Source organism: Neomonachus schauinslandi, chromosome 4 (genome assembly GCF_002201575.2).
Source record: "Neomonachus schauinslandi chromosome 4, ASM220157v2, whole genome shotgun sequence".
Classification (NCBI taxonomy): domain Eukaryota; kingdom Metazoa; phylum Chordata; class Mammalia; order Carnivora; family Phocidae; genus Neomonachus; species Neomonachus schauinslandi.
Genome location: NC_058406.1, coordinates 162,396,979 through 162,424,733, shown reverse-complemented (window position 1 = coordinate 162,424,733; position 27,755 = coordinate 162,396,979). Strand labels below are relative to the sequence as shown.

The 27,755-nt window shown below is 36.7% G+C and overlaps 1 protein-coding gene and 1 non-coding gene across 4 annotated transcripts in view; one reads left to right on the top strand and one right to left on the bottom strand.

Annotated features, from left to right (window-relative positions):
• Positions 1 to 27,755, top strand: part of CSMD3 (CUB and Sushi multiple domains 3) — a 1,204,765-nt gene that overhangs the window by 532,341 nt on the left and 644,669 nt on the right. For all 3 annotated transcript variants that reach the window (XM_044914284.1, XM_021688378.1, XM_021688377.1), the window contains one exon: positions 25,659 to 25,783. In XM_044914284.1, coding sequence (XP_044770219.1) covers positions 25,659 to 25,783 — 125 coding nt within the window. The remainder of the gene's footprint in view (positions 1 to 25,658; positions 25,784 to 27,755) is intronic.
• Positions 12,636 to 12,766, bottom strand: LOC123324738. The gene has a single exon (XR_006540005.1). It is a non-coding gene; the product is annotated as a small nucleolar RNA SNORA63 (small nucleolar RNA).

Genomic DNA, 27,755 nt, shown 5'->3' with positions numbered 1-27,755 from the left:
ATTTTCCCAACACCATTTGTTGAAGAGACTGTCTTTTTTCCATTGGATATTCTTTCCTGCTTTGTCAAAGATTAGTTGACCATAGAGTTGAGGGTCCATTTCTGGGCTCTCTATTCTGTTCCATTGATGTATGTGTCTGTTTTTGTGCCAGTACCATACCGTCTTAATGATGACAGCTTTGTAATAGAGCTTGAAGTCTGGAATTGTGATGCTGCCAGCTTTGCTTGTCTTTTTCAACATTCCTCTGGCTATTCGGGGTCTTTTCTGGTTCCATACAAATTTTAGGATTATTTGTTCCATTTCTTTGAAAAAAGTTGATGGTATTTTGATGGGGATTGCTTCAAATGTGTAGATTGCTCTAGGTAGCATTGACATCTTCACAATATTTGTTCTTCCAGTCCATGAGCATGGAAGGTTTTTCCATTTCTTTGTGTCTTCCTCAATTTCTTTCATGAGTATTTTATAGTTTTCTGAGTACAGATTCTTTGCCTCTTTGAAACAAACTGAGGGTTGCTGGAGTGGTGGGGGGTGGGAGGGATGGGGTGGCTGGGTGATAGACACTGGGGAGGGTATGTGCTATGGTGAGTGCTGTGAAGTGTACAAGACTGTTGAATCACAGATCTGTACCTCTGAAGCAAATAATACATTATATATTAAAAAAAGAAGAAGAAGAAGAAGGAGGATGGGGAGGGGGAGGAGGAGGAGGAGGAGAAGAAGAAGAAGAAAAGAAGAAGAAGAAGAAGAAAAGAAAAGAAAAGAAGAAGGAGAAGGAGAAGGAGAAGAAGAAAGCAGGAGGGGAAGAATGAAGGGGGGGAATCAGAGGGGGAGATGAACCATGAGAGACTATGGACTCTGAAAAACAAACTGAGGGTTCTAGAGGTGAGGGGGCTGGGAGGATGGGTTAGCCTGGTGATGGGTATTAAAGAGGACACGTTCTGCATGAAGCACTGGGTGTTATATGCAAACAATGAATCATGGAACACTACATCAAAAACTAATGATGTAATGTATGGTGATTAACATAACAAAAAAATTAATACTCAGAAATTAGTTTCATTTCTGTACACTAATAAAGAAGTATCAGAAAGAGAAATTAAGAAAAGAATTCCATTTGCAATTTTACCAAAAAGAATACAATACCTAGGAATAAATTTACCAAGGAGGTAAATGACTTGTACTCTGAAAACTGTAAAACAATAATGAAAGAAACTGAAGGCAACAAACAAATGGGAAGATGTTCCATGTTCCTGGATTGGAAAAATTAATGTTAAAATGTCCATACTGCCTAAAGAAATCTACACATTCAGTGCAATCCCTACCAAAGTACCAACAGCATTTTTCAAATAACTAGAACAAATAATACTAAAATTTATATGGAATCACAAAAGGCTCCAAATAACCAAAGCAATCTTGAGAAAGAAAAGCAAAGCTGGAAGTGTCACAACTCCAGATTTCAAGATATACTACAAAGCTGTAGTAATCAAAACAACATGGTACTAGCACAAAATAGACACATAGATTGATGGAACAAAATAGAGAGCCCAGAAATGAACTTATGCTTATATGGTCAATTAATTTATGACAAAGGACGCAAGAATATACAATGAGGAAAAGACTGTCTCTTCAGTAAATGGTTCTGAGAAAACTGGACAACTACATGCAAAAGAATGAATCTGGACTATTTTCTAACACTGCCAAAAAAATAAATTCAAAATGGATTAAAGACATAAATGTGAGACCTGAAACCATAAAAATCCTAAAAGGGAACACAGTTGATAATTTCCCTGATATCAGTCATAGAAATGTTTTTCTACATATGTCTTCTTAAGGCAAGTAAAACAAAAGCAAAAATAAACTATAGGGATAACATCAAAATAAAAAGCTTCTGCATTGCAAAGGAAACAAAAAGGCAACTTATTGAATGAAAGAAGATATTTTCAGAGCATATATCTGATAAGAGATTAATATCCAAGATATATAGAGAATTTATACAACTCAGCACCAAAAAACAAATAATCTGATTAAAAATGGGCAGACAACCTGAATAGACATTTTTTTCAAAGAAGACATGCAAATGGTCAACAGACACATGAGAAGATGCTCAACATCAGTAGTCATCAGAGAAATTCAAATCAAAATCACAATGAGCTCTCACCTTACACCTGTTAGAATGACAAAAATCAAAAAGACAAGAAGTAACAAGTGTTGACAAGTATTTGGAGAAAAAGGAACCCTTGTGCACTGTTGGTGGAAATATAAATTGGTGCAGCCACTGTGGGAAACAGTATCGAGGTTCCCAAAAAATTAAAAATCGAAATGTTATATGATCTGATAATTTCACTACTGGGTATTTATCCAAAGAATATGAAAGCATTAATTCAAAAAGACATATGCACCCCTATGTTTATTGCAACATTGTTTATAATAGCCAAGATACGGAAGCAACCCAGGTGTCCATCAGTAGAGGAATAGATAAAGATGTGGTGTATATGTGTATGCACAAATGCATATGCTTGCACACACACACACACACACACACACACACACACTGGAATGTTAAGCAGCCATGAAAAAGAATGAATCTGTGCCATTTGCAACAACCTGGATGGACCTAGAGGGTATTATGCTAAGTGAAATAAATAGGACTGAGAAAGACAAAAACATATGATCTCATATGTGGAATCTAAAGAAAAAAACAAAACCAATATATAAACAAACAAAAAGAATCAGCTTACAAATACAGAGAACAAACTGGTGGTTGGCAGAGGGGAGAAGGGGGAAATGGGCAAAATGGGTGAAAGGGAGTGGGAAATACAAGTTTCCAGTTACAAAATGAAAAAGTCATGGTAATAAAATGTACAGCATAGGAAATATAGTCAATGGTATTATAATAGCATTGTATGATAACAGTAGCTACACTTGTGGTAAGCAAAATATAACATACAGAGTTGTTGAATCACACTTAGTTGTACATCTGAAATTAATGTAACATTATGTGTCAACTATACTCAAATAAAAATAAATAAGTAAATGATTTTAAAACAAGATTCTGATGATGTTTTTTTACAAAAGTAGGAAAAACATTCCTAAAATTTATATGGAGTCACAAAAGACCTCAAATAAGCCAAAGAAATTCCGAGAAAGAAGAACAAAGCAGGAGATAGCACGCTTCCTGATTTCAAGCTATATTTTATAGATACCGTCATCAAAATAGTATGGTACTGGCATAAAAACAGACAAATAAACCAATGAAACAGAATTAAACCAAGACTTTGACAAGTGAATGAAGAATACTCAGTGGAGAAAAGGCAGCCTCTTCAATAAATGGTGCTAGGATAATAGTCACATGTCAAAGAATGAAATTGGACCTATATCTTACACAACTCACAAAAATTAACCCAAATTTGATTAAGGATTTGAATGTTAGACCTGAAGCCACAAAATTCCCAGAAGAAATCATAGGAATAAAGCTCCTTGATGTAGGTCTTGGTGATGAATTTTTTAATCTGACACCAAAAACAAGAGAACAAAAGCAAAAAACAAGTTGACGACATCAAACTAAATACAGCAAAAGAAACCAACAACAAAGTGAAAAGATGAGCCATAAAATGGGAAAAAAAATTATTTGCAAACCATGTATCTCATAAGTGGCAAATATCCAAAATGTATAAAGAACTCATACAACTAAATGGCAAAAATAATGACAATAATCATCCAGTTTAAAAAAAAAAAATAGGTAAAGGACCTGAATAGACATTTCTCCAAAGAAGATATACAGATGGTCAACAGGTAAATGAAAAGATGACATACTCAATATCACTGAACATTGGGGAAATGCAGTTTAAAACCACAATGAAATATAACCTCACACCTGTTGGAATGGTCATCATTAAAAAGATAAGAGATAACAAATGCTAACATAGATATGGAAAAAAGTGAACCCTTGTGCACTGTTGGTTAAAAAGGAGTTTTCAGTTGTATAGGGAAAAATGGAATTAAAAAAATTACGCACTGTGATAAGTACAATCAGATAAATATATCTAATATACAGAGAAATAGATGATTACCTCTTTGGGAGATATAGAGAGGAAAAGCTGCCCCAAGGGAGGTGACATATTCATTTTGTTCTGATAATGGGTAGAAGTATTCCACATAGACAAGAAGCATAGGAGACAATTTGAGGATGGGTGCAGACCATGCAGCACATTCAGGGAGAGTTTGTGTTGCTGAGTGTCCAGTACAAAGTGGGGTGGAAGAGAAAGCCCAAAAAGGAGTTTGCCAAGTAGACCAGAGAATGGAATATATTCCCAATTGATGGAATACATCCCCATGATTAAAACCTTTCCTCCACACATGTTATGTTTAAGCAAAACAAAAAGAAAAAGGCAAAGTGATGTATCATAAGGTAACTTCTAAATTCCTTTATATAAGCTATTGCAAGCAAGGGAATACCCGAAGGACATTTTACAAATAAAGCTTTATTTTTCCCAAATAACATATATAACATGCATTCTGCTTCTTAGTAATACTATTGGAGAACAAGCCTCTTTCTGTCTTTTTAAATCTTTTCCCTTCATCATTCTTAGCATATTAGTTTTGAGCCACTTGCTGATTGTCTCGTGATGGCAAGATGCCCTTGCTCCAGATATCAATACCTCTTTTAAAAAAGGAAGAAGTACTAACGTCAAAGAATTTTCTCTTTTTGAGATCTTGTATTCTTGTTCAGGAAGAAAAGTCTTAGCCAACTTCCATTTCATTGTTCCGAAATGATTGCCATGCACACCTTTGAAACAATCAATCGCCTTGTGAATGAGATTAATATAACCATTTTAAACTAAAACGTGTGTCTTGCCTGGGGCTGGCATGAAGATATCCTGAATATCCTGAATAAGTCAGGGTTCTGCTTAAGGGGTATGAGATAATTGTTGAAAGGCAACAGGTAGAGTCTGCCAGATACAGACAGCATAAAAATGCAATGTATGATTTAGTCTCAGTTTTGTTCTCCAATATCCTATATTACCAATCTTTTATCCCTCATCCATCCTACTCCCATTTTCAACTTCAACTCACACCCACATGCATATATACACATACTGACTAGACTAGCCATAGTCAACTACTGTGGGTCCCAGAATCTGTCATGTCTGTAATCACTGCAAATTTTGTAGGCTGCATTCCTTACGTAGAATGTCTGTCTTCTCATTCTTTGTTTGGCTACATCTGCTCAACCTCTAGTATTAAGCTCAGGTTTCAACCCCAACCAGCCTTTTTTAGGGACCCACCTTTCTTTTTTCTTAAATAATCTCCACACTTAAAATGTGGTACTGTGAATTATTTTTTCTATTTGTCTCTTCTTGTCCATAAATTTTTTGAGAGGAGAGTGTAATATCTCCTTTCAATATGGTATCCTCTGTATCCCCTTTGCATAGAAACTAACATATAGCAAAGATTCAATAATCATGGTCAGCAAGCATTCTATTTTGTTGGGCCTGCATTGTATTTAAGAAAAAATAATTCTTTTAGGGGCACTTGGGTGGCTCATTTGGTTAAGTGGCTAACTCTTTTTTTGTTTGTTTGTTTTTGAGATTTTATTTATTTATTTGAGAGAGCGTGCACGCGTGAGAGAGAGAACACAGGCTGGGGGAGGCATAGAGGGAGAAGCAGACTTCCCGCAGGGCAGGGAAGCCTGTTGTGGGGCTCCATCCCAGGATCCTGAGATCATGACCTGAGCCAAAGGCAGATGTTCAGCCGACTGAGCCATCCAGGCATCTCTAAGCTGCCAACTCTTGATTTCAGCTCCGGTCATGATCCAGGGTCCTGGGATGGAATCGCATGTGGGCTCTGTGCTCACTGGGGAGACTGCTTGAGGATTCTCTCTCTTTCTCTTCCTCCGTCCCTCCCCCCCCTTGTGTGCGCTCTCTCTCTAAAATAAATAAATCTTTAAAAAAATAATAGAAGTATTCTCTTAGAATATACATGGCTTTAATCAAGCAGATACCTTTTCATGATCAAATTTTTGGCTTTGATTTTTAGACATTTGAGTTTGTAACCCTATGTAAACACTCAATGAATACATATTGAATAAATAGATTAATGAATACATATTTGCAAGTGCGGTAAGTTCTGTCTTGGATGACTAAGTTGATGGTAGTAGTGTGCACTAAGATTGGAAATAAAGGAAGAAGAACAAGTTTCAAAGAGAGGATCAGCTGAATTTGGGATACTTTGAGTTTGTAGTCTTTCTGTGGGACATTCAGGTGGCTACCAGAAGAGCTCAAAAACAGAGACACAGATTTGTGAGAAGGAGGTTGAAGTCAGGTGTCACAGAATAAGCAATTGCCCTAGAGGTATCTCCTCCCCCCACCCACACACACTCAAGATTCCCATCCTACTCACCCAAGGACTTCTAATTGCAAGCACCCATGACTCCTGTGACTTCATTGTGAGCCTACTGGGTGGGCTGGCCACCTATGAGGGTAAGAGGGAGTGACTGTTAACAGGTATGGAGTTTCATAATAAAAATAAAGTTTCAGTAATATTCTGAAATTAGATAGTAGTGATGTTGTATAACTCTGTGAATATACTAAAACCCAATAAATTGTACACTTTAAAAAGGTGAAAAAAGTGTTTGCAAGGAAGGGTGAATAAATGGGTGTCTGAAAGAATGGTTTGTCATGTGTGTGTGTGTGTGTGTGTGGGAGGGTCAGTCAGGTAGGTTGCCAGGGTGGAAACGGGGCACAAATTGTGGAAGACAAGGTGAAAGAGGTAAGAAGCAACCGGACCCTGAGTGACCCACATTTTCTATCCCAAAGATCCCACACGTTAGTGAGAAAGCAGTATGTAACATCTGTAGAGCTTTATATGATACCTAATAAAACCTAGCATTTCTAAAACATATTCAGACCAAGTGCTTGCTTTATTTCTAGACCTACTTAATCCATATTCCCAGCTGACCACTAATTTGTTCACTCTCTTTTTTAAAAAGTTTTTATTTAAATTCCAGTTAGTTAACATACAGTGTAATCTAAGTCTCAGGTATAAGTTGTTCATTCTCAATCTTCTTGACTTATTGGAATCACCTAAAAATTTCAGTATAAAAATTTAATTTACTGAGCTTTACCTTCAGACACAGGAGGTATGGTCAATATTTCTGAATATATAAAAAGACCCAACCCCCTGGGATTTACAATGTCAGTGGCTCCAGACACACTTTGAAAAACACTGCTATACAAAAATAAATAGATTTATAATATGGGGTTTTGTGTTTTAGCACAAGAAGTTCCCATTTCTTTGGGTTCACAGTGCCTTTAGTGTCTTAATCATTTTCTTCAGGCCCAAAGAAATATTTAACACTTCCATTTTGTCTTACTAATTTATGTTCTAACAACCTTGCATTGTTGTAGATTGCTCAACTTCTCAAACCTTGGATCAGATTAGATATCATCCCTCTAATTTCCTGTTTCACAGTGAAATGGTGCGGTAACTGCTTTTTATTACAGCTGAAAATCCAGCTTCACAAAGCTATGATGTCATTGAGAGAAATATAGTGATCTAATGTTGAAACTATGAACTCTCTCAAGCTAGTGGCTTGATTGATGCATGATAAATGTCTGTGTTTCCTTCAAAAACTTTGAAGTACACTGCAGCTACCCCTGTGTTCACTGCACCAAACTGACACGCTCAATACCTGTTTGAGAACTGCAATTTTATCTAGTAAAAAAGGGCAGAAAAAATATACAATAAAATGCACCCTGGCATTTTATTTTGTATTTTAGTAAGCCCTGTTGCATGAACCAGCTCCCCCTCATTCCATTGTCAGAGTCCAGACGGACAATAGGGTATTTCTAACTATACTACAGAATGCCCCAAATCAGCAAATCTCTCCTGGCTCTGCATCTAAACTAGCATGCCTTACCCTAGTGTTTCTTTTCTTTTCTTTTTTTTTTTTTTTCCAAAGATTTTATTTATTTACTTGACAGAGAGAGAGAAAGAGCACAAGCAGGGGAATGGCAGGCAGAGGGAGAAGTAGGCTCCTCGCTAAGGGGGGGAGCCCAATGTGGGACTCGATCCCAGGACCCTGGGTTCATGACCTGAGCTGAAGGCAGCCACTTAACTGAGCCGCCACACAGGTGCCCCTTGCTTGAATTATTTTTAAGAAACATTTACAACTCTTGTAACTTTTTTGGAAATCCATCATGATTTCAAAACTTTATTTTTTTCATTTATTTGACAGAGCACAGGCAGGGGGATCGGCAGGCAGAGGGAGAGGGAGGAGTTGGCTCCCTGCCCTGCAATGCCGGGCTCCATCCCAGGACCCTGGGATCAGGACCTGAGTCAAAGGCAGCCGCTTAACCGACCAAGCCACCCAGGAACCCTATCCTAGTGTTTCCTTCACTCAGCAAATACTTCCTGGTACTTAAGTAGCAGACACTGGGCTAGACCCCAGATGTAGGAGATAAAAGGGAGAGTAAGACATGATTTTTCCCTTTGGGAGTTTACAGGATTCAACTTGTATCCCAGTGATTCATAAAATGTCTCTACTCCTCTGCCCAGCCCTTCAGCATAACTCTGTATACCTGTCCACTGTCTGTGGCTGTGATTTTTAGATTTTCCTTAGCTTCAAACTTCCCACTCCAAGGGCAAAACTGTTTTTAACCCCTCACTAGTTCATACTCTCAGAACTCACATAGTGTGACATACTGGGAACCAATCTGACCACAAGAGAATTTGGAATTCTTTAAAATATCTAAAATAACGTGATTTTTAAAAATATTTTATTTATTCATTTGAGAGAGAGATAGAACACCAGCAGTGGAAGAGGCAGAGGGAGAGGGAGAAGCAGGCTCCCCGCCGAGCTGGGAGCCCAATGTGGGGCTCGATCCCACGACCAGGAGATCATGACCTGAGCCAAAGGCAGACTCTTAACCATCTGAGCCACTCAGGCACCCCTAAAATAATATGACTTTATCATTCTACATTTAACTTCTCAAATACAATTGATCACTTTAAGGTAGCAGCTCACTCACTCATTTCTGCTTGCACAAAAATCATTATATAGAGCTCTTCTCTGATTTGCAATTCAGAGAATCAGAGTGTGGTACACTCTGTGTTTCTCTAGTTTTGTGCCCTGTGGTCATAGAGAGCTAGTGAAAAGATGATAAAAACAGGACCATGTCGGGGCACCTGGGTGGCTCAGTCAGTTGAGCGTCTGCCTTCGGCTCGGGTCATGATCCCGGGGTCCTGGGATCGAGCCCCGCATCGGGCTCCCCGCTCAGCGGGAAGCCTGCTTCTCCCTCTCCCGCTATCCCTGCTTGTGTTCCCTCTCTCACTGTGTCTCTCTCTGTCATACAAATAAAAAATAAAAAAAACAAAAAACAAAAAAAAACAGGACCACGTCTTCCTTAAGACTCATGGGAAGATTTATTGTATTAAGTAGCAGAGTAGCAATGAAAACTTTGAACCAATCATTGTATGTCATACTCTGGGGGAATGCTTGGGACTTATTTTTCTTTTAAAGTTAAAAGAATTCAATAGCCAAAATTTGAATTATAGATATTATTTATTGCCATACACCATTTGGTAATATTTTATACAATGATTTGGTTTTTTTTATGATATTTATTATTACCCTTTTTTCTGAATTTTCTAGCTGGGAAACAAGAAAACCTCAGAGGGATCTGTTATTTTCTGTGTCACCCTGTACTCTCCAGTTCCTATTTTTGACTTCAGAAAGGTGACAGTGAGACTTGCCCAACATTTATGAAAGCAGAATTTCTTAATTTTGGTTTTAGTTTTTGTTTTTTACTGGAAAGGTATTTTCCCTGTAAATGGACACATTAATTGCAAAGTTATTTTAATCAGGATGATATAATTTTGATAATATGTTAGAGGAACTGCATTATAGCACAGTCACTATATTAAATGAGAACGATTTAAAAGTTGAGAACACCTCACTTCTAAGTTAAACATTCTTCATTCATGAAAGAAGCACAACTACATGAAAACACAATGAAGTCTTTGAGGTGTATTTGTTGTGGCATTTACTTTAATAAAAAGCAGATTGATTCATGAAATGTTACAGATAGAATGCACCTAGAGATAATCTAATCCAATCTGCTCGAAATTTTCCAGAATGGGCCATAATGTTACTAAAACTGAATGTGTAAAATTAAGTTTATTTTATATTATAGGCTTAACATGGCAGTAGCAACTTAATGTGCCAAATTTGCATTACTGACATTTGCAATAATTTATTATTGTCAGCATCTCCATGTAAGATTTAAGATACAAATATTAAATGTGGGTAGTCAGTGTTCAATCTAAGTGGCCTTTCCATCCTATAAAGCATTAAGTGGTTCACAAACAATGAGAGACTTGTATTGTGTGTTAGTCTTTGCACTTTAAATATCACCCACAAAGTTCCCTGTGGATTACTCTTGCATCTGTTTGTTTCTCGGGCTAAAGAATAAATGAAATTGATAACTGCTACAAGAGTAGATTAAATGGGATTTTATACAGAGGAGTGCTTCGTAAACTAGAATTCCCAATATATTCAAATATTAATTGTTAATATTCTTTTAAAAAGTATTCTAAGATTTAAAAAAACAAAAAACTTGATCAACTTGGATAGTTTATAACACTGTGTATTCCAGCTTCAATTCCTCTATGCCTCTTGAATGTGTTCTTACTCTGAGGTAGATCTGATTTTATTTAAACCTCTACTTCAGTTGGTTTATTCCTCTATGACAGCTATTCTTAAACAGAAGGTCATAGTCCTTTGGGGGGCTTTTTGCAATGAACTGGTTACCAATATTAAAAAATACATATATATGTCAAAGTTTGATAACAATGTAAGCTCTGAAATAGGGTTAGCTCAACAAATAGGGTTAGCCTCATTGCATTACTTAGTTCATAGCCAATATGAGTACAGGGATGTGGGGAAGAGGAGTAGAAAAGCAATAGGTACAGTTAGAGCTAAAGTGCCAAAAATGTGATGTTAAATTTGCCTTACTTTATGACACTGCCTATGCAAGGCACATTTTATGGATATGCTTTCATGTGAGCTACAAAACAGCATGTGGTGGAAATGATTAGGAAACTTACCAACCTAACACCATAGCATTTAAGCTTTTTAGACCTTACTTTTGACACTAATTTTATTTTGCATTTTGGTTTTCAGGGATTATATTATCAGATTCTAATTTCTAATTGCATCAACCACTTTCTTTTCTATGGGTATAGCAACAAAACTGGTGCCATACCTATTACAGTTTTTCAATTAATACTATTTGAAAAGTTTATTATTCTCAATTTTCACACTTGGTCTCATAAAACATTTTTATCACAGTACAACAGTTTTTGTTCATATTTTTAAATAAATTTTATTTTGTCACTGAAGTGTGTGTATATTGTGATTTTTCTGAATAACCTAACCCTTTTTTACTCCTAACTTTCAGAAACACTATTTGCTAATTTATTCCTTATCTTTTTCCATCAAAGAATATCATTATCCTACTATGTGCCTTTCTCTTACTTTATAACACAGTTACAGATCTGTATGATACTTCACTTGTAAAAACACTGTGCCAATCCAGGATTAAACATTTATTAAAAATTCATGCTCAATCAAGAAACAATATTTGATCTAGTGAATGTTAAATACAAGATGTAAAAAAAAAAAGAGAAAGAAAAAAAAGAAACAAAAAAGCAAACTGGCAAGGATTTATCTCCTATACGTCGGGAAAAAATAGAAAAGAAATAAATATCAAGATAAAAATAAGATTTTTAGTTGTTATTTTTTTCATAATTGTACTGAATTTTAAAACTTTGAAATCTTTTTAGGTACAAAATTTCCTTTCGAGGAGGAAATTTTTAAGAGTTCTGATAAGGTGATCACATTTAATTTTGGAAGTTAAAGAAAAGGGTTCCATGATAATAATCATTATCCTTTTCCCTGAAGGTGTAGAATTCTAACTCATTTTAATGGCTTTTCTTTTAGCTTAGGTAGCTATTTAACTAATGAAGGGCTGTTTTTGTTTTTTTGTTTTTTGTTTTGAAGAGCTGTTATGTTCTTATATGAAAATCCACAGTAATGTGCTCATCTAGTGGTCTTGTGTATCTTTCTGAACAAACTATTTCTTTGGGATTGTTCCTTTTCCCAGGATATTGTCCTTTTTGGAATTGCTCTATTCTATTGTGTTTCATAGAAGTATATGCATATACGAAATAAAACCATAGAAGGATTTACTTCTAGTGATAGAATTTAGGCTGAAGTGAAATGAAGTGTTGGAAGGTGTGGCGGGTAGCAGCATCACCTTCTGGTTTGCTTTAAATGTACACAGAAGTCCTAGTTTGAGGAGGTTGAGAATGTAGTATTTGGTTTCCATATTGATTGAGGTAGTGAGTGACTTTTTTTTTTTTAAAGATTTTATTTATTTATTTGACAGAGAGAGACACAGCGAGAGAGGGAACACAAGCAGGGGGAGTGGGAGAGGGAGAAGTAGACTCCCCGCTGAGCAGGGAGCCCGATGCAGGGCTCGATCCCAGGACCCTGGGATCATGACCTGAGCCGAAGGCAGACGCTTAATGACTGAGCCACCCAGGCGCCCCTCGAGTCAGTGTTTTACTTGGTAAACATGTCTGAGACCATGCATCCCTGGCTGCTAAGCACCATGGCGGACAGGGCTAGAAAGGTAACAGCTTTATTTTGAGCAGGGGGCAAAGACAAGGCAGCACTTTATAGCTACATTGTAACTAGATCCTGCATCAGTGAGTGACTTTTAACATTGCACCATTGCACAAGCCAAGGTACCCAGGGACAGTATCCAAACTTATAACCCATAGAGCAAAGAAGGTAGTAGAGCAGGAGACTAAAATATAAAAGTGTCTGAATGCTGAATTGAATTTTTCTGACATTTGGCATAGAATTGATTCTGCTGATACTATCTCTGGAAAGGAATGGCATTCATGTTGTAAGGACAATGAAATAAATGAGCAATACATATAAAAAGACCATGGTGTTCTTTTCTCATTTGAAGGAAAGCTTTTAAGTTAAAAATTTTTTAAGATATCTGAAAAAAAATTATCAATATATTTTAGAATCAGAAACAATATATTTTGAAAATAAGGTAATTTACCATCACCTTAGATAAATTGCATGAATATGTATATAATTTCTACAACTTTATAATAAGTGAGTTAATGCTATCACTTTTGCTTAAGCTTAAGACAGATTGAATATTCAAGAGAGAAAGAATAACCAGTGGTACAAAGGAGAGACATTACTGAATCCAAAACCAGGTGGAGAAATAGCCCTTACAAAAGGAGATGCAGTCGCTCTGTTTTTGCAGTAAGGAAGGACAAGAGAATGAATATGAATAAGAAAAGAATAGGAATTTTGGAATTAGATTAAAAATATGTTAACAGTGTAGAGCTTAAAATAATTTTCACTTTTTTCCTAATCTTTATTCTTGGAATATTCTATGATAATCATAAATCACTTGTGTAATTTTAAAAGAGAAAAAAATCATATTGTAATATTTTCTACTCCAAATCTCACTTTGGTAAGAATAACCTCAGGTTTTCTAATGTACAATTAATCATTTTTGAAATTATTAATTTAAATACATTTAGAGAATTATTTGATTTTCAAAGATATTAAACATTGAGATCATTTTGATGATAGTTATTTTCTGCATGTTTAGTATTTTAACTTTTTTTCTTCAGAAATGATTTGCAGATGCTTTAATTTTTATGTCAGCCTTCATGCCTGGATAGTTTCTACTTGTACAGTGATAATTTTGTAAAATATACATCTGCTTTAGTGAGGAATTTCTCCATCTGTCAGGAAATTGTCTCGACCTTTACATTAACCAAAAAAACAATAACTAAAAAAAAAAATAAATACATATTCACTCTTAATACAATGCTCTCAAGATTCCATTGTCCCCTTATTTCTTATATTCTCTTTTCTGACCCAGTAACCATCATTGGTCCTTCCACAACTCTGTATTTATTCATATTTTATTTATTTGTATAAATAAAATTATATTAGCTCTCTTGGGTTAGAATAGGAAAAATTACATATTTTGAAAAATTCACATCTTTTTTTCACTGACCGCTTTGATATTATAGTGTGTTTCTGCAATAGTAAGTATAATTTAAAAAAGATAATAGTGCAGACGCCTGGTAGCTCAGTCGGCTGAGTGTCTGCCTTCAGCTCAGGTCATGATCCCAGGGTCCTGGGACTGAGTCCCACAGGTTCCCTGTTCAGTGAGGAGTGTGCTTCTCCCTCTCCCTCTGCCCCTCCCCCAACTCGTGCTCTGTCTCTCTTAAATAAATAAAGCTATTAAAAAGTAAATAAAAAGATGATAGTGCTTCAACATGGGCCAATATAATCACAGTGAAGATCAACACTTGTTTTTCAAGCTATGTCATTGCATACCATGTGCTTGACGATTCCATACTTTGAAATGAAAAATGTGTTCAATTGTTTATTTTGGAATGTTCTATCAGATTGAGTATCCTACCAACATAGAAATACATATTTTTTATTATGTTAATCACCATACATTACATCATTAGTTTTTGATGTAGTGCTCCATGATTCATTGTTTGCGAATAACACCCAGTGCTCCATGCAGAACGTGCCTCTTAAATACCCATCACCAGGCTAACCCATCCCCCCACTCCCCTCCCCTCTAGAATCCTCAGTTTGTTTCTCAGAGTCCATAGTATCTCATGGTTCATCTCCCCCTCCGATTTCCCCCCCTTCATTCTTCCCTTCTTGCTATCTTCTTCTTTTTTTTTTTTAAACATAGAATGTATTATTTGTTTCAGAGGTACAGATCTGTGATTCAACAGTCTTGCACACTTCACAGCACTCACCATAGCACATACCATCCCCAATGTCTATCACCCAGCCACCCCATCCTTCCCACCCCCCACTATTTTTAATGAAACTTAGCTGTAAATTTTTTTAAGATTGACTCAAATATTAAAACAGTTCATAAAATGAAAACACAGTGCATTTATTCAAGATATCCATTTTCTAGATATTATTGAGCCTGGATTCTTCTGAAAAGACCTCCTATTCCATTGATTTCTTCCCTCTCTGTGTTGTTTTATACTTTTTTAGTTTTATCTTCTAGAGTCTGTTCAAGTGCAGCTGTGATCCAAGATGGAGGTATTTGCAGATGCCCAGGCTCTTTCCATTGCTGGTGGGGAAGAAATTAACAGCTTTCACAGTTACTTCCATAATTGAAGGGAATAATTGAGTGCTCAATATGTGTTAGTTATTGTGTGCCTTATAAATGATACTTCATTACATGATCCCAACAGATGAGGAAGCTGAGGCTTTCAGACATTTTTACCATCTCAAAGCCATAAAACTGGGAAAGAGTTAGGATTTGAAATTTCTTTGAGACTCTTTATCTTAAACTATTGGCCACAGCTCTACACTACTTTCCCCATTGTATTAACTGGTATTGTTAATCTTTGAGTGCATAAGGGAGTGGGTAGAAACTTTAGGGACCATCACTGGTCGTTTTTGGTATAGTAGCAGGGCACTTACATGTTTATTATTACAAAGTGCCTGTCTCCACGCTGTGTATTAGTTTGCTATAATCAAAAGAAACAAGCTCAAACACTTTCTACCCTGGTCTCCTTCATTTGTTTTGTTCTAATCACATTACTTTCCTCACTGTTTCTGGAACACACACAGCAAATGGGTCACATAGTAGCAGGTGAGTGCATGTGGGTTATAAACGATTTAAATAACCTTCAGAGAGTATCTTACCCAAGAATAATTTGTCCAATTATAGGGATAAGATATCTCTGGAATAAGGCATTTTAGATAATCTATTTGCATTATTAAAGATATATATTTATCTTTATTATACATATATAGTAAAGATATTTATTCAGCCTCTCAAAATATATACATATATATATACTTAATAAATTGCTACATAATAAGATATGTTTGACAGGTTGGAAAAACAAAATAGGTAAGTGCCTGGAGTTTTTTTAGCAGGATGAGAAATGCAATGAGTAGACAAATACACAGTGCATCAGATAGTGTATAGGAAATAACATGGAAGGAGCTTATGGATTAGGAGGAGTTGTTTTATAGATAATAGCCAAAGAGGACCTTATGGATGGAAGCGTTTTCCAGACTAACATAAGAATAAATGTAAAGACCCTGAGGCCAGCACATGTTTAATATTTTCAAGCCAGAGCAAGGAAGCCAGTGTAACCAAATAATAGAGATTGAGGAAGAAAGTGGTGGGAAATGAGTTCTAAAAATTAGCACAGGCAGATCACATAGGCCATTGTCAGGGCACTGCCTTTATCTCAGTGAAATAGGGAAGCATTAGAAGATTTGACACAGAACAAAGGCATAATTTGAGCAATCTTCTAAAACGATTGCTACAGATGCTATTTAAGGGCAGATTACAGCAAAGCAGCAACACAGCAAAAGGACCATAGGCAACAACATAGATGAGAAATTATGGTGGCTTGGATCAAGGTGTAACACTGTAGGGGTGAGAAATATTAGGTTCTTGGTTTTGAAAGTGTTCATAACAGGATTTGCTCAATGAGGTGGATGTAAAAACTAAAAGAGAAAGATGGGGCAAGAATGACTCCCAAGGTTTTTGGTCTTCAACCAGAAGGATAGAGTTTTTATTGACTAAGATGAGGAAGTAAAAAAGGGCAAATAATTTGCTATTAGTTAAACTTGTAAGGCTGCTCAGGCTATAGAGCAGTCTAAATAAATCTTGGGGTCATTAAGAAGTTCAAGAAGACCCTAATCTTTTATTTCTTGGTTGTATGGGTGTTTAATTCATGATAATTCACTGAGCTGTGTATTTTGTTTTGTACACTTTTCTGAGTGTGTTTTATATTTAAAGATAGCCACTTTTAAAAATGTGAGTATAGGATGATGCACAGTGTTACATTAGTTCAGTGTATAACATAGTGGTACAACTTCTCTAGTGTAGCTACTATCTGTCACCATACAATACTAATACAAATAACTTACTATCTTCCTTATGCTGTGCCTTTTATTCTTGTGACTTATTCATCGCATAGCTGGAAGCCTATATCTTTCACTCCCTTCACCCATTTTTTTCCTTTTTTTAAATTTAAATTCAATTAGCTAACATATAGGACATCATTAGTTTCAGATGTAGAGTTCAATAATTTATCAGTTGCATATAACACCCAGTGCTCATCACATCGCATGCCCTCCTTGATGCCCATCACCCAGTTACCCCATCCCCCCACCCATCTTCCCTCCAGCAACTCTAGTTTGTTTCCTATAGTTAAGAGTCTCTCATGGTTTTTCTCCCTCTCTGATGACTTCCCATTCAGTTTTCCCTCCCTTCCCCTATGATCCTCCGTGCTGTTTTTTTGTTCCTCGTATGAATGAAAGCATATGATAATTGTCTTTCTCTGATTGACTTATTTCGCTCAGCATAATATCCACCAGTTCTATCCATGTCGATATAAATGGTAGGTATTCATCCTTTCTGATGGCTGAGTAATATTCCATTGTATATATATACCACATCTTCTTTATCCATTCATCTGTTGAAGGACATCTCAGCTCCTTCCACAGTTTGGCTATTGTGGACATTGCTGCTATAAACACTGGGGTGCAGGTGCCCCTTCATTTCACTACATCTGTATCTTTGGGGTAAATACCAAGTAGTGTAATTGCCGGGTCACAGGGTAGCTCTATTTTGAACTTCTTGAGGAATCTCCATACTGTTTTCCAGAGTGGTTGCACCAGCTTGCATTCCCACCAACAGTGTAAGAGAGTTCCCCTTTCTTCGCATCCTTGCTAACATTTGTCATTTCCTGACTTGTCAATTTTAGCCATTCTGACTGGTGTGAGGCAGTATCTCATGTCTTCTGCCCATGTCTTGACTGGATTATTTGTTCTTTGGGTGTTGAGTTGGATAAGTTCTTTATACATCTTGAATACTAGCCCTTTATCTGATAGTCGTTTGCAAATATCTTCTCCCATTCCATAGGTTGCCTTTTAGTTTTGTTGACTGTTTCCTTTGCTGTGAAGAAGTTTTACCTTTTTTTTTTAATTTTATTTTATTATGTTAATCACCATACATCACATCATTAGCTTTTTATCTTGATGAAGTCCCAATAGTTCATTTTTGCTTTTATTTCCCTTGCATTTGGAGACATGTCTAGAAAGAAGTTGCTGCAGCCAAGGTCTAAGAGGTTGCTCCCTGTGTTTTCCCCTAGGATTTTGATGGACTCTTGTCTCACATTTAGGTCTTTCATCCATTTTGAGTTTTTCTTTGAGTCTGGTGTAAGAAAATGATCCAGTTTCATTTTTCTACACGTGGCTGTCCAATTTTCCCAACACCATTTACTGAAGAGGCTGTCATTTTTTCCATTGGATATTCTTTCCTGCTTTGTTGAAGATTAGTTGACCATAGCGTTGAGGGTCCATTTCTGGGCTCTCTATTCTGTTCCATTGATGTATGTGTCTGTTTTTGTGCCAGTACCATACTGTCTTGATGATTACAGCTTTGTAATATAACTTGAAATCCAGCATTCTGGTGCCACCAGCTGTAGTTTTCTTTTTCAAGATTGCTTTGGCTTTTCAGGATCTTTTCTGGTTCCATACAAATTTTAGGATTATTTGTTCCAGCTCTGTGAAAAATGTCAATGGTATTTTGATAGGTATTGCATTGAATGTGGTAAATTGCTCTGTGTAGCATAGACATTTCAACAATATTTACTTTTCCAATCCATGAGCATGGAACATTTTTCCATTTCTTTGTGTCTTCCTCAATTTCTTTCATAAGTGTTCTGTACTTTTTAGAGTACAGATCATCCTTTATCTCTGTGGTTCGGTTAATTCCTAGGTATCTTATGATTTTTGGTGCAATTGTAAATTGGATCGATTCCTTAATTTCTCTTTCTTCTGTCTCATTGTTAGTATATAGAAATGCCACTGATTTCCATTGATTGATTGATGCCATCAATTCCATTGATTTTATATCAATATCCTGTATGAGTTCTAGCAATTTTGGTAGGAGTCTTTTGGGTTTTCCACACGAAGTATCATGTCACCTGTGAAGAGTGAGAGTTTGACTTCTTCTTTGCCAATTTGAATGACTTTTATTTCTTTTTGTTGTCTGATTGCTGATGCTAGGACTTCTAGTACTATGTTGAACAACAGTGGTGAGAATGGTCATCCCTGTCATGTTCCTGACCTTAGGGGAAAAGAGCTCAGTTTTTCCCCATTGAGAATGATATTTGCTGTGTTTTTTTCATATATGGCTTTTATGATATTGAGGTATGTTCCCTCTATCCCTACAATGTGGAGAATTTTAATCAAGAAAGGATGCTGTGTTTTGTCAAATGCTTTTTCTACATCAATTGAGAGGATCATATGATTCTTTTCCTTTCTTTTATTAATGTGATGTATCACGTTGATTGATTTGCGAATGTTGAACCACCCTTGCAGCCCAGGAATAAATCCCACTTGGTCCTGGTAAATAATCCTTTTAATGTTTGATCCTATTGGCTAATATCTTGGTGAGAATTTTGGCATCCATGTTCATCAGGAATATTGGTCTGTAATTCTCCTTTTTGGTGGGGTCTTTGGTTTTGGGATCAAGGTAATTCTGGCCTCATAGAATGAGTTTGGAAGTTTTCCTGCCATTTCTATTTTTTGAAACAGATTCAGAAGACTAGGTATTAGTTCTTCTTTAAATGTTTGGTAGAATTCCCCTGGGAAGACATCTGACCCTGGACTCTTTGTTGGGAGATTTTTGATTACTGCTTCAATTTCCTTCCTGGTTATGGGTCTGTTCAAGTTTTCTATTTCTTCCTGTTTCAGTTTTGGTAGTTTGTAAGTTTCTAGGAATGCATCCATTTCTTCCAGATTGCCTAATTTATTGGCATATAGTTGCTCATAATATGTTCTTAAAAGTGATTGTATTTCCTTGGTGTTGGTTGTGATCTCTCCTCTTTCATTCATGATTTTATTAATTTGGGTCCTTTCTCTTTTCTTTTTGATAAGTCTGGCTAGGGGTTTATCAATCTTGTTAATTCTTTCAAAGAACCAGCTTCTAGTTTCATTGATCTGTTCTACTATTCTTTTGATTTCTATTTCATTAGTTTCTGCTCTAACCTTTATTATTTCTCTTCTCCTGCTTGGTTTAAGCTTTATTTCCTGTTCTTTCTCCAGCTCCTTTAGGTGTAAAGTTAGCTTGTGTATTTGAGACTTTTCTAATTTTTTGAGAAAGGCTTGTATTGCAATGTACTTCCCTCTTAGGACCACCTTTGCTGCATTCCAAAGGTTTTGAACAATTGTGTTTTCATTTTCATTTGTTTCCATGAGTTTTTTTTTTTAAATCTTCTTTAATTTCCTGGTTGACTCATTCATCCTTTAGTAGGATACCCTTTAACCTCGAAGTGTTTGAGTTACTTCCAAATTTCCTCTTGTGATTGAGTTCCAGTTTCAAAGCATTGTGGCCTGAAAATATGCAGGGAATGATCCCAATCTTCTGATATCAGTTGAGACCTGATTTGTGACCCAGTATGTGAACTATTCTGGAGAATGTTCTATGTGCACTTGTGAATAATGTGTATTCTGTTGCTTTAGGATAGAATGCTCTGTATCTATCTGTGAAGTCCATCTGGTCCAGTGTGTCATTCAAAGCCCTTGTTTCCTAATTGATCTGCTTAGATGATCTGTCCATTGCTGTGAGTAGGGTGTTGAAGTTCCCTACTATTATTGTATTATTATCAATGTGTTTTTTTAATTTTGTTATTAATTGGTTTATATAATTGGCTGCTCCCAATTTAGGATGAGAAACATTTATAATTGTTAAATCTTCTTGTTGGATAGACTCTTTTAAGTATGATACAGTGTCCCTCTTCATCCCTTACTACAGCCTTTGGTTTAAAATATAATTTGTCTGGGGCGCCTGGGTGGCTCAGATGGTTAAGCGTCTGCCTTTGGCTCAGGTCATGATCCCAGGATCCTGGGATCGAGCCCCACATCGGACTCCTGGCTCAGTGAGGAGCCTGCTTCTCCCTCTCCCTCTGCCTCTCTCCCTGCTCATGCTTTCTCTCTCTCTCTCTCTCTCTCTCTCTGTATCTCTGTGTCTCAAATGAATAAATAAAATCTTTAAAAAAAATAAAATATAATTTGTTTGCTATAAAGATTGCCACCCCAGCTTTCTGTTGATGTCCATTAGCATGATAAATAGTTCTCCACCCTCTCACCTTTAATCTGGAGGTGTCTTTGGGTCTAAAATGAATCTCTTGTAGACAGCATATGGATGGGTCTTGCTTTTTTATCCAATCTGATACCCTGCATCTTTTGATTGGAGCATTTAGCCCATTTACATTCAGAGCAACTATTGAAATATATGAATTTAGTGCCTTTGCATTACCTGTAACATCCCTGTTTCTCCATAGTCTGTTTCTTTCTGGTCTATGTTACTTTTGGGCTCTCCCTTCACTTACAGGATCCCCTTTAATATTTCTTGCTTGGTTGGTTAAGTGATCACAAATTCTTTTAGTTTCTGTTTGTCCTGGGAGCTCTTTATCTCTCCTTCCATTCTGAATGACAGCCTTGCTGGATAAAGTATTCTTGGCTGCATGTTTTTCTTGTTTAGTACCATAAATATATCATACCAGTCCTTTCTGGCCTGGCAAGTCTCTGTGGATAGGTCTGCTGCCAGTCCAGTGTTCCTACCCTTGTACTTAATTAAGGACCTCTTGTCTCAAGCTGCTTTTAGGGTTTTCTCTTTATCTCCGAAATTTTCAAGCTTCATTATGTGTCAGGGTGTTGATCTATTTTTATTAATTTTTAGGGGGGTTCTCTGTACCTCCTGGACTTGAGTGTCTGTTTCCATCCTCAGATTAGGGAAGTTCTCCTCTATGATTTGCTTAAATATACCTTATGTCTCTCTCTCTCTCTCTTTCTTCTTCCTCTGGGACCCCAGTAATTCTAATATTGTTTTGCTTTATGGTGTTGCTGATTTCTTGAAGCCTCCCCTCATGGTCCATTAGTTGTTTTTCTCTCTTTTGCTCAGCTTGCTTCCTTTCCATCATTTTGTCTTCTATGTCACTGACTCTTTCCTCTGCTTCATTTACCCTAGCTACTAGAGCATCCATTTTAGACTACATCTCAGTTAAAGCACTTTTAATTTTGGCCTGATTAGATTTTATTTCTGCACTAAGAGATTCTCTAGTGTCTTTTATGCTTTTCTCAAGCCCACTTAGTAACTTTATAATCATTATTCTGAATTCAATTTCTGGTATTTTACTTATATCCAGATCAATTAGATCTATGGCAGAGAGTATTACCTCTGGTTCTTTCTTTTGCTATGAATTTCTCCTTCTAGTCATTTCGTCCAGAGAAGAATAGAAGAACAGTAGATGAACATTTTATATCTATAAAATATAATGTAAAAATGAAAATTAAAAAATAGACTTAAAAACATAGATTTGATAAAATGAGAAACTAGTTGAGAAGAAAAAAAAAAGGAAAAGGAAAAAGATTTTTAAGACTAAAGATCATGAGAAAAAAACCTCGATTTCTATATACTCTTTTCCCCTAGCACAGGAGTTTTTCAGTTCTGAGTGATCCATAAACTTGGTATGTGATTGATGTTCCTGCTTGTCTTCTGTGGGAGGGGCCTGTTACACTGATTCTCAGGTGTCTTTGCTGGGGTGGAGTTACACCACCCCTTGCCAGGGGTCCAGGCTCAATGTAAGCTGCTTAGGGTTGCTTTATGTGGCGTTTGTTCCGTGAGGGCTTTTTGTACCACTTTAGAAGATGAAAAATAAAAATAAAAAAAAAATTGCAGTGCCCAGATCTCTGGCCCCTGAGCTGAATGATCTAGGCCCCCACTCTTCAATGCACCATCAGGGAAAAGCAGTCAAGCATCTTTGTGTGGCCAAACTCTGCAGATTCCTGCAATGCACACCTGCACCACCCCCCACACACACCCAGGGGAGTGTGTGTGGGGGGTGGTCTCACCGAAGTCTGTTGCTTTCTGGGCCCCTGCTCCGGGAGCAGTTGCCTAATCATGGGGGCACCTGTACCACTCCTCCCAGGAGAAGGAGGAGGGTCATGCAGGGGTTTTGCTGCTTGTTGGGACCCTGCTTGGAGAGTGGTCCCCGGATAGAGCTACTGTTTGTGGTTTATGGCAATACCACACTGAGACCCCACTCCTGGCCTCACTGATTGCAGCTGGCTTCCCTGCTCCAGTGCCTGGGAACTCTGCCACACTCAGGCACCCATGTTCTTTCTATGACCCCAGGGATCCTGAGACCACACTGTCCCACCTAATGTTCTGCCTTTCTTTGCCACCTGAGCACATTTCAGGCAGGGATATCCCTCACAGGAACAGACTTCTAAAAGTTCTGATTTTGTGCTCCACTGCTATATCACTTTCTAATAGCCAGCTTCCGAAGGCTCCCTCCCCCTGAAGTTTATCTTCCCATAAATCCCCTCAAATTCACTTCTCCACTCCTCCTACCTTGCAAAAAGTGGTTCATTTTCTACTTGTAGAATTGCAGAAATTCTTTTCTTAGATCTCAGGTTGAATTCACAGGTGTTCAGAATGATTTGGTAGATATCAAGCTAAATTCAAGGGACCAGATGAAATGAGGGTCCCCTACTCTTCTGCCATCTTCTCTCCTCCTCTCCCCTTCACCTATTTTGCCCATCCTCCCACTCACCTGCTCTCTGGCATCCATCAGTTCTTTGTATTTTTAGTTCTCATTCTGCTGTTCGTTTATTCATTTTTTTGTATTCCACATATGAGTGAAATCATGGTATTTGTCTTTCTCTACCTGACTTATTTCACTTAGCGTAATACCCTCTAGGTCCATCCATGTTGTTGCAAATGGCACAGTCTCATCTTTTTATGGCTGTGTAATATTCCATTGTATATATACCACATCTTCCTTATCTATTTGTTTACAGATGGGCACTCAGGTTGCTTCCATATCTTGGCTACTGTAAATTATGCTGCATATATCTTTTTGAGTGAGTGTTTTGTTTTCTTTGGGTAAATACTCAGTAGAATCACTGGATCATATGGTAATTCTATTTTGAATTTCTTGAGGAACCTCTATACTATTTTCCACAGTGATTGTATCTGTTCACATTCCCACCTTTTTAAAAGGAAGCAGTGAGGGAAAAAAATAAAATGCCTCCAGAGGAGAGTAGATTCTAATACCTACAGACTTTTTCCTACACTAAGCCTTTCTGTTCTTTGTCATGCCTAGTTCAGGTTTTTTGGTCGTCTTTAGCCTAGGTAAGAGGTTGGCCAGCTTTTTCTATAAAGAGTTAGATAATAAGTATTGCATAGTTTGTAAACCAAAAATCTCCATTGCAACTACTCAACTCTGACATTGTAGCATGAAAACAGCAATAGATAATATATAAATGAAAGTATACCTGTGTTCTGATAAAACTTTATTTATACGCATTGAAATCTGAATTGAGAACAATTTTTACATTTTATAAAATATTGTTTTTCAAATTTTTGGAAGTATAAACACCTTTTTAACATGTTGAGCTGTACAAAAACAGGCCGTGGCCCTGATTTGTCCTGCAGGACATAGTTTACCGATCATTGGCCTACACTATTGGAATTATTTTCTTACCCACCCCTATTATCTAATAAATCTGCATGTTAAACTGCACTCTATACTGTTCCAGGTATACGTTCTTACAATACAAATGTGACCATGTAATCTGTCTCCATGACAAGCTCAGCTTCCTAAACAGGAGCTGTTCAGACAAAGGCTGGGTGAGAGGGTGCAGGTGGTACCCTTAGGCAGAGGGGACGGGGAGAACAGTGCAGACAGAAAGCAGCATGGCATGTACAGAAACTGTCAGCTGCTATACTGTTCACATGTGGCACTGGGTTAGGGATGAGGTGGAGAAGTTGGCCAGACTTATTGCTGGAATGCTTTTCATGCTATATAAAGGAAATTGGATTTATTTATTTTTTCTGGTGAGTTGCGCTTCAAGGATTTTAAGAAAGAAAATGCATGGTCATGTTTCTGTTTTGTTTTGTTTCTGTTTTTGTTTCAGCAGACATCCATTACCCTTAGAAATTAGGGTTCTAAGAAATGATCATTTTAAGTAACTTCACTTTCAGCAGAAAAGGAAGCAGAATTACGGTAGGTTAAGTAATAAATGATGGGTGAATTTTATATGAAAGACAATCAACATAATTTTGCAGCCCTAAATATTGATTGATTGATTGATGTGCAAATATTCATCCAAATAAATGCACATAAAAATACCTGCTGGAAAAGTACTGCAATGAATATAAGTGCTGAGACTCAAGTCAGGAAGACTACTTTTTGCTTCATGTTTACCACCTACTTAGGATTGGAGATTTAGTCAATTACTTAACCTTGGCTTCTACAACTAATAACAAGATAATTAAATTTGATGACAGCTTTCTGTAGCATCTACCAACATCTGCATGCCATTGACTTACAATAGATTCATATGTTTTAGAAAGATACTTTTTGTCACTATGGAACCTTTTAACCTATTGGATATTACCAGAAGTGGAGACTAATTGTTATGTTATATTTTTCTAATCCTGTTTTTTTAATCCTCTGTTCAATTTTAGCCTTGGATCAACTGTGCAATTCTCTTGTGATGAAGATTATGTCCTGCAAGGTGCTAAGAGTATCACCTGTCAACGGATAGCTGAAGTATTTGCTGCTTGGAGTGATCACAGGCCTGTATGTAAAGGTAAAGAAAAACCTTTAAAATCAAAATGCTCTCTTGACATTTTAATAGTGTGAACTTTGTTCCATTGAGCATAAATTTCAATTAAATATTTGAGCTGTAATGCAGTCTTTAAGGAAATACTTAACCTATGTCCTTAGCAATATTGTTAAAAATCTCTGATATGTGAACTGCTGTATTAGGTTCCCAAAGAGTTCCCAATGTAATAATTATATAAATATGTAATACAAAGTACTGGTGACTCTCTGGCTTCCCTTATTATCAGTAATTACAGATAAGATTTAGTCTCATCACCTTTCTACAAATTAAATATTTCCATATAAATTAAATAAAACCACTGTTCTCTAAACTTTATTAAGCTATGTTTGAAAATGCCTCATCTTGGCTTACCGGCACTCTTAATTGCTTCTTTGTTGTTGTTGTTATTTTGTTTTATTTCATTTATTTATTTGAGAGAGAGAGAGAGAGCATAAGCAGGGTGAAAGGCAGAGGGAGAAGCAGACTCCCTGCTGAGCAGGGAGCCCAATATGAGACTCCATCCCAGAACTCCAGGATCATGACGTGAGCCGAAGGCAGCCGAAGGCCCAACCAACTGAGCCACCCTGGTGCCCCTGTTATTGTTATTTTAATAATGGCATCTCTGCATATTTCAGTGTCTTAGTACTCAAAATGTCATTATCCCTTCTTCACCCTCAGGGAACATTTTCAGTGAGTCAACACACTCTATAGATTACCCTCAGGTGTAATAAGGGTGTTATCAGGGGAATAGAGAAGGGGCAGATTTGAGAGCTACTATAAAGGGACAAAGAGAAAGTATCTGACAACTGGATATGGAAAAAGGAAGTGACAAGAAAGAATCAAAGATGATGCTCAAAGATGAATCCATGAGATTAGAAAAATCTTAGGCTGTTAATAAGTATGAAGAAACTGAAAAATGGAGTTTTATGGAAGATTATCCATTTACTACAACATTGTCATCATTGGTAACACTTACAGACATTTCCTCTGTGGCAGGCATAGTGCTAACCACTGTCTTATTTAATCCTGAAAACAAACTGATTGAGGCACTATTATCTCAATTTTAGAAATGAAAAAGTAAGATGTAAAGAGAAATAGTCACTTTCCCAAGTTCAAATACTTGGAAAATGTATTTGTCCTTAAGTCAAGGCTTAAGTCCTTAAGACTTCATCGAAAGGGGAGAAAATCCAGATTTCAGAACATTAATGAGCAAACAGAAAATGATAAAATGGAAGCAACAGGTACCTTCCACTCACTTGGCAAAGGCAACTCAGAGTAAGAAGAAGAGAGAATCTAGATGTTTCTCAGGTTCAAGTAAAGCTTTTCTGTTACAGGTAGATGTGTACTCATGACCTATCTTGTTTTCAAAGGCTTTGAAAATGACATGTAATGCAATAACTTTAAAAAGAAATAGTGAAATGGGGATAATAATAAAATAAGGCAAAATATTTCCATGTTCCTAAACAAAAGTTCATATACAAGTTAGTAGACAACTTTAAAGAATGTTAGACTTAAATATGACAGCTGCCAAACAAACAGGGAAACCTGACCAGTTTACACACAAACAGTTGTCTATGAAATACAATTATAACAATGACACAGAAAAAAAACAAACTTTTTCCAGGCTTTGAGGTCTGAAATGGCTTGCGTTGTTTTTAAAAAGTAGACACTGAATGATAGGTATTGTGGGAGTAACTTTCATCAATGTTCCGGCAATGAATAGAACAGTAAACTGCATAAAGTTGATTTTTTACGGTGTCCTCCACTCAAGACAAATTATAGTTATAAAGGACAACGTAGTGAAAATCGTGGTTTCAAGTGGTGTGATCCAAGTATCCTGCTTCAATTTTTCATAAATTAGATGTGTGCACTTTTTGATGGCAAAAAAGACTGGAAAAAATAGAGAGTAGATTTAAGAAAAAAAGATTAATGTTAATGCAGAAACAAAACCTCACAC